Source organism: Lycium ferocissimum, chromosome 12 (assembly GCF_029784015.1).
Source record: "Lycium ferocissimum isolate CSIRO_LF1 chromosome 12, AGI_CSIRO_Lferr_CH_V1, whole genome shotgun sequence".
Lineage (NCBI taxonomy): Eukaryota > Viridiplantae > Streptophyta > Magnoliopsida > Solanales > Solanaceae > Lycium > Lycium ferocissimum.
The window spans coordinates 53,972,806-53,980,482 of record NC_081353.1 but is presented as its reverse complement, the minus strand read 5'-3'; the positions used below and the strand labels follow the sequence as shown (position 1 = coordinate 53,980,482).

The 7,677-nt window shown below is 35.8% G+C and overlaps 1 protein-coding gene across 1 annotated transcript; it reads left to right on the top strand.

Moving 5' to 3' along the window:
* The first annotated feature begins 2,701 nt into the window (after nucleotides 1-2,701).
* Nucleotides 2,702-7,390, top strand: LOC132039450 (uncharacterized). Its single transcript, XM_059429929.1, has 2 exons — nucleotides 2,702-2,822; nucleotides 6,777-7,390. Exons 1-2 carry the CDS (start codon nucleotides 2,702-2,704, stop codon nucleotides 7,388-7,390), a joined length of 735 nt encoding a protein of 244 aa, XP_059285912.1.
* Nucleotides 7,391-7,677: the final 287 nt, after the last annotated feature.

The window sequence follows — 7,677 nt, the reverse complement described above, 5'->3', positions numbered from 1 at the left end:
GTAAAACTGTTAACATTAATTAAGTATAAATGATATGCAAATAAGACTTTTAAATATTCAATATAACAAATCTTCATCATCAATTTCAGGTTCTGATTCGACGTCTTTAATAATATCATCAGCTAAGGTAACATCAGTGCTGATAACAACAAAGATCATGTCTTCCCCAATTTATAAGTCTACATCTTCCTCACATGTATGCAAGAAATTCTTACAAACATCTGTTAAAAAGTATCTTCACCGATAGCACCTCAGTAAAATAGGTAGAATGACAATTCAAAACAATTGACCAATTGGGGTGAAAATTATCCTTAACATAAAAAACTCGTTCTGCTTGAGATGCAAGCACAAATGGTTCATTTGTTGCTAGTTTTCGCTTAGTATTAACACTACCAAAACCGTGTTTATCTATTTTCACGCCTTTTCCAATGTGATCAACATCCCACTAATCACATTTAAACTAAACAATATAATCCACTTACCTTCAAAACATTGAAGTTCTACTACTTCAGTTAGAGCATCATAGTAATTAATATTTTGACCATTCAATACTCCTCTTACTAAAACACCACTATTTTGCTTCACCCTATTTACCTTGAGTAGTTTAGTATAAAACCTAAAAGCATTTATTTCATATCCCTTGAATCTTTGAACTCCATCAAAAGGACCACTAGCCTACGAATACAACCCGCAACTTGCAATTAATTTCCTTCTTTGCGCATTTGTACAATCTGTACAATAAAAAAAAATTTAATGATGGTAAATATGTATTACAAGTTGAATTAAAAATACAATAAAAATTTACTCGATGAAAAAAACAATCATCGAAGTTCATGTTCATATAGTTCTGCTCATGGTCACTGTTATACATATAACTGTTCTATAGACATATCATTTTGCTTGTTAGGTTTCTAGCTTGCAGATGAGTCAGGTCAATGACCAAATAAGTGTCTGTTAGACATATCATTATGCTACCCTACATGTTGTTTCATCTTTCACAAAGAAAAAAAGGGTAAACAATAAATATTTCACATTAAAAAAAAAAGAAACATTTTGCTATTAAACTATTTATGAGTCAAAATTACATATTCATAGCCCATATTTTAAATTATAAACCTGTGACGTGACAAATCATGACTGGTATAAAAAAGGTGAATATATTCAAATAACAGCTTATTCTCTTTCATCTCTGTTTGGATTCAGAAGGTAACTTCCTTTAATTTCTCCTCCAAATCCCTGTGGAGATTTTGTGGAAGATTTTCCATGATTTTCTCCAATATACAATTGTATATGGCAGCAAATTCGTGATTTCAAGTTCTTCGATTTCTCCTTCCAATTCTGCGATTGAATATCTCCTTCAAATTTGCATGTAGATTTTTCTCGACTTTTTCCTTGATTATTAGTGATTTTCAGAGATTCTTCGATTAAGTAAGAGAAAACACTGATTTCGATTCAATTTTATTCGATGGAAGTTTATCCTATATACATTCAGCATAGCGGTGAATGGAATTCTGAAAATAATTTTGTCAATTTCGTTGGGGATTGTGTTGTTATCGAATCTAGTTTTGACAACTTAGTTGTAGCAATTTAAGAACAGAGATGAGGTTGATTCTGAATTGAATATCATAGAGATCAAGTTCATTAGGAAGGATGGTTTACCGCCTATGCTAATTCACAATGACACTAGTGTACGTGCGTTTTTTGAATTGAAAAATAAAAGTAATAATTCAGAATTCACTGCCTATCCATTGTGTATAACAGTGAAAAAGGCGTCAATTGGTGCTGGTTGTTCAGGTAGTAATTTGGCTGCTACAGATTCAGTGGGCTTAGGTAGAGGTGAACTTATACAAGAGATAGATGATGCATATACAATAAATATGATTGAGTTTGAGAATGATGAAATTGATTCTGCGAATGATGAATGAATTAGTGAGACTGAAAACAATGATTGTGGTATAATATAAAACATTTTACACAAAAATGTTGCGGAGGATCAAATTTACATAAACAAGGAGATACTTGCTAGTGTGATGAAAAACTATGCCCTGCGCAAGAAGTTCCAGTTTAAGGTGAAAATATCAAGTGCAACAAGGTATGATATAAAATTTTATATTTTGTTATATATTTGTATATATGAATAGTATGTATGTTGATAGAGTGATTCGTATATTGTATGTATGTGCTTTGTGGATATGTTTATGGATATTTGTATTAAGAAGTTTCAATTATTTACTACTAGGTATCACCTCTCTTATGTGGATGATAACTATGATTGGAGTTTCAAATCGTCTGTCGTGCACATGGGAAAAATATTCAAAATGAGGCATTTCAATAATGTTCATACAAGTTTGTTTTCTGAAAGATACTTAACGCAACGTCAAGCTACTTCGGTTGTAGTTGTTGGCTTTGTTGTGGATAAGCTTTCTCATCCGAAAAGAAATTACACTCCAAAAGATATAATAAGTGACATGCAATGGGAGCACGGGGTTAAGTTGAACTATATGAAATCGTGGAGAGCTAAAGAAAAGGCTATGGAAATAGTAAGAGGGAAACCTAGTGTATCTTATGGGGAGTTGCCGTCATACCTGTATATGTTGGAGTATACAAATCCAGGAAAGGTTACAAGGTTGAGGGATGTTTCTTTTACGAATTTCTTTTCCTGTATTCATCTATCAAAGGTTGAGAATATTGAAGGCCAATAATGGTGGTTGATGGGAGCTTTCTTAAAGCAGCATACAGGGGGACTATATTGACTGCTTGCACATTAGACGTAGCTAGTGAGTACACTGTATCAAGATTCCTTTCTCTTAATGGTAGTTGCAGTTTGTATATACTTGTATAAAACATGTATAAGTGTGTATATTTTAATGTGTAGCACCCAGGATCAGAGAACTCCCTCATTGATTCAATTGTTTTTTTAAGAAATCAGAATTTGCTAGTTCCTTCTGAGGAAAACCAACCTCATGACATGTGGAATGTGGTTTGTTAATGTGTTGTAATGACCCGTTCCGTCCATTACTGTGAATTCCAAAATATTCATGGCGTTGACTCCTTGAGACATACTTGACCTTTCTGGCATTTTTGCAAACCGTTAACTTGATCGGAAAATCGTATGAGTTGCGTATAAAGAAATCAGACCTGGGCCCAGTTGTACTGCTGCAACACCATCCGTGCCGCCCCAGCGGTGGCGCAGCAGCAGTTGGGCAACCGCAAAAGCGGTGTAGCAAATTCCTCAAGGACTGCCCCAGCGGTACCTTGGGCGCAGAAGCGGTACCGCTGAAGCGGTGCCTCAGACCGCTACAGCGGTTACGAGCAGTGAATTCCCCTATTTAAGTGACATTTCGAGATTTGACCTCATTTTTCAAAACCCTAAAGAGCCCCTTAGAGGCATTGTGCGGCCAAAATGGATAGTTTCTTGAGAAAGGTAATCCCCTTAACTCCTCCCATTCATTCTTCCTATTAATGATTCTCATTAAGAGTCCCTCATCTAGAAACCACAAAAATGGGTATCTCAATCTCCTAAGGCTTAAAAAGATGATTACTAGTTGTTCTTAATATGTACTCATTGGGTTAATTCCTCCTTGTTCATCACGTAGAAATGGTTACTAACCTAGCTTCTCATTTTCCCTTTTAGATTGCAAATGGGCCTCTACTATGAATCTTGAAAATGGATTTCTAAGGATAGATAAAAATGGTAATTTGACCTAGCTAGTGGCTTAAAGAGTTGACATTAGTCACGAATAGAGGTTGATAAATCACCTATTGTTGCTAGGTATGGAATCTAGAGGTGGGTTAAGTTCCAACCTTCTTTTTAATCTGAAATCTCTTATAAGGGTTCTAACAATGATTTCTATTCTTGGACCTCATGTTGTCTCAAAGCTCCTTCGGGCGGATTACGATGTGGTGATCGAATTGAAGAATCAGTGGATGTTCGTGGCACCCGCTCAACCTTGAGGTAGGTTACGGCTTCTCTTTCGGTAGACTCCGGTTAGTTTCCTATATTCATGCATTCGAAGGAACGGAGAATGCATGTGTAGGAATTGGAGATTTGGGATGGAATCCTAGGATGGTATTGTTGTGTGATTTGTATGTTCGGGCTTGTGTCTTGTAGATTCTTTAGGATGCTTGATTTGGTTTTCGTAAGTATCGGTGGATTTTATGTGACTTGGGAGTAGTGGGTGATACCTATTTTTTGTGTCTCACGATGAGAATTTTCGTAATATGTGATTAAGTGTGTTATGCTATTAATAGTGAATCTAGTTGATAAATGGAAGGATAAAATGTACCAATGGTTGCGTTTGAGTTCTAGACTGAGTAGGAATGAATGCCTTGTGAGTAGAAGGTGAATTTACTTGCACTAAGCTAATAGGCTAATAAAGAAAGAGCGGTAATATTGTATTGAGACTGATTTGATCTATTGTGTTGTCTTGATACCACGAGTGAGTAGTTAATATTAATAATTGTTGTTACAACTTGTTTGTGTTATGGTGGTATCTTAATTTGATGTTGATACGTGGATAGAATTTTTGACTTGTGTAGATATTGATGATAGTGTTGGTATTGGTGACTTTGATATTTAGTTGGCGTACCCATGTTGGTACTTGTGACTCTGATATATTATTGGGGCACCCATTGTTGGTGTTTGTGATTCGGATCTATTGTTGGCGTACCCATTGTTGGTACTTGTGATATTGAGCATGATTGTTGTTGTGGATACATGCATTGCACACACTCTCATTCTTCATGATATATTGTTGCGATACTGATGATACTTGATGAAATACTGTGATGAGCTGGGCTCGATTTTTACTTGAGTGACGTGAGAGGCTGATATTCGATGTTGGTTTCAGAATCGTTGATTGAGTGAGTCTATGGACTCCGCGGGTCCCCCAGAGTTGTGCCGGTGAGAACCCCCCGTGGGCAAAGATCCGGAATAGGTGGCACTTAGACTTCGCGAGTCACACCGGGTTTTGCTACTGAGATGTCGATATTTCCATCCGGAGTACATATGTACACAACATTGGCATGACATTGCATTGCATTCATACATCACTGCATTGCATTACATTATGGCTTGTTTGAGATGATTTGGTGTTTACTTGTGATGTTGGATTTGGATTGATATATTGAAACTTGGCACAATTGGGATTAGATGCTACTTAGGCAATGATGTATACTTGTCTTCAATTATCTGTGACTTTTACTAGTTGGTTTATCTTGTGGATCGTTCGTAGGATTAGTTGTATGTTGGCCTCTAAAGGATGTAGACTAACGATATCATAGTTAAGGGCCGACTCCTAGACTAAAAACGAATGGTATTAATGATATATGATTGTCATGATATTGTTGTGGACCTGACTTGTGGTTATTAGCGGAAGGTGAATGGGTTAAGGGTCTTGGTGTCATATTGTGCGGTAAATAGACGTAGGACTTGATTTAGTTGCTGATTATGTTTATTGTGAATTCTTTTACTGATATGTGTTTCTAACCATTGTTGGCCTATGATACTTACTCAGTACGCGTTGATTGTAATGACACTGCTCTTGCTACACCCTTTTCGGGTGTAAAGTGTTTCAGGTGATTGATTGCAACATGTTCGGAGATGCGCGGTGCCTAATCTGAAGGCCTCCTCCTACTTTATTCTGAGATGGAGGTTGGGTCTTATAGTGTTGTTGTAATCTGTAGCATTTAGTCGCTCTTGTACTAGTCTAGACCAGGTTGTGGGAACTTGAAAAAAGTCTTTATTTATTTAACGGTTGTAAATAATTTCAATATTGGAGTTTATTAGATAATTGATTTCCGCTGTTAATTGTACTTATTTATTGGAGTATTCAAATTGTCCTTACTTGATTAATGTGTTATTGATGGAGGGTTCACCTATCGAGGAGGGAAAGGTATGTGCCCGTGCGATCCTAAATTGGGTCGTGACACGTGTGTTTTACCTACATATTTAGATTTTCTTCTTTTTCTTTTCGCGTGGCAGATTTGTTGGTGAGGCTTTGGGCGTTTGACGTAGGTATCCTTTTGTGGTCCTCTCTAAAAAAATTCTTGAATAGATTTTTCTCTTGTATGTACAAAGTGATTGTAACTGAAAATTACATTGAAGCAGAAAAGAAAGAAATAATATCTTGACATGGTTGTTTGTATCACTATATGATAGCTTATGTATGTTTTAAGCTACGATTGTCAATTTGTTTCTATTACAATAAGTCATATCTTGGTTGAACCGGAGTTGCAAAGTGCTTCTGATTGTAAAACATTGAAGGAGCTCTGCTACTTTGATAGTACTTAGTTGTACTTGATGGACTTTCATTGCACTTGCAGATGATGTACCACATTATGTTCTATTCCTTTAAAATCGAAAATAAATGAAATTCACTATTGACATTTTCAGGGTTGTGTTAATGTATCACTTGAAATCAGATTATGAATACCATAACACGCATGCGAGGGTAAAACAAATGCTCACTAAGTGCCATCTTCCTATTCCAACATTCACAAGCAAGTATTTGCAACTAGAAAATTGAAGCAAGAGAGTAAAACTGAAGCAACATTAAAGTAGTAACTAGACTAATGATCTCTCTTTGCCTGATTATAAGAGTGTATATTTTTCTATACAATCTGTATAAGTGTGTATATTTTTCTATACTGATTGTATAATTGTGTATATTTTTCTATACTGTCTATATAAATGTGTATATTTTTCTATACTGACTCTATAACTGTGTATATTTTTCTATATTGATTGTATAATTGTGTATATTTTGTCTAAACAGGGAATATCCTACCTCTAGCCTATGCACTCGTCAACTCAGAAAATGATGCATCTTGGGGATGGTTCTTCATGCAACTGAAGAATACTTTTGCGGTTCGGGAAGGAATATGTATTATTTCGAATAGACATGATAGCATCCAAAATGCAACATTAATTATTTACCCAGAAGTTCCTCATTGTTTCTGCATCTACCATTTGTGGAACAACGTCAAGGATCTATTCAGGAAAAATAAGGAAAAAGCGAGACCGATCTTTTTTGCTTTGGCTAAGGCTTACACCACTGAAAGGTTTGAACGCTACATGAACGAATTGAATAAAATTGATCGGCGAGTGCAACCTTACTTGTTCAATGTTGGGTATGAACGGTGGTCTAGAGTATTTTGTAGAGTGAAAAGGACAATTTTCATGACCTCCAATATAGCTGAGTCAATGAATTCGACAAACAAATTTGCCAGAGAGCTTCCAGTAAGACACTTGCTAGAGTTTTTGACAAAGTTGATGACACAATGGAGCTACAAAAATAGGAAACCTGCAACGAAGTCTACAGAACTTGGCAAAATGTACAACAAGAAGTTGAAGAAAAATATGATTGCATCACAGAACATGACGGTGTAAAAACTTGAGTACAATATTTCATTGCATTACTGAATTGCATCCATAATAAATGTCTTCTATTTTCTTGAAAAAACTATTGGCGATACCTTCTACAGACCAGTTGTATACAGTGGTTAAAGGCAAAAATATAAAAAATTAGAAAACGAAAATGAAGCACAAAATTAGAACAACAATGGCGGAAAGAAATTGAGAAGAAGAAGAAAATTTACTTAGTTGGGAGAGATTTTAGCAAGATGGGAGTTGCTTCACTGAGAAGTGTATAGAAAGGAAGAGTGTCGTTCGCGTGA

Bases quoted from the DNA above. Each gene is read 5' to 3' on its own strand.
- LOC132039450 (XM_059429929.1), top strand. From the start codon at position 2,702: ATGGTGGTTGATGGGAGCTTTCTTAAAGCAGCATACAGGGGGACTATA. The intron at 2,823-6,776 runs GTTTGTATATAC...TTGTCTAAACAG, and splicing joins TTCTCTTAATGGTAGTTGCA to GGAATATCCTACCTCTAGCC.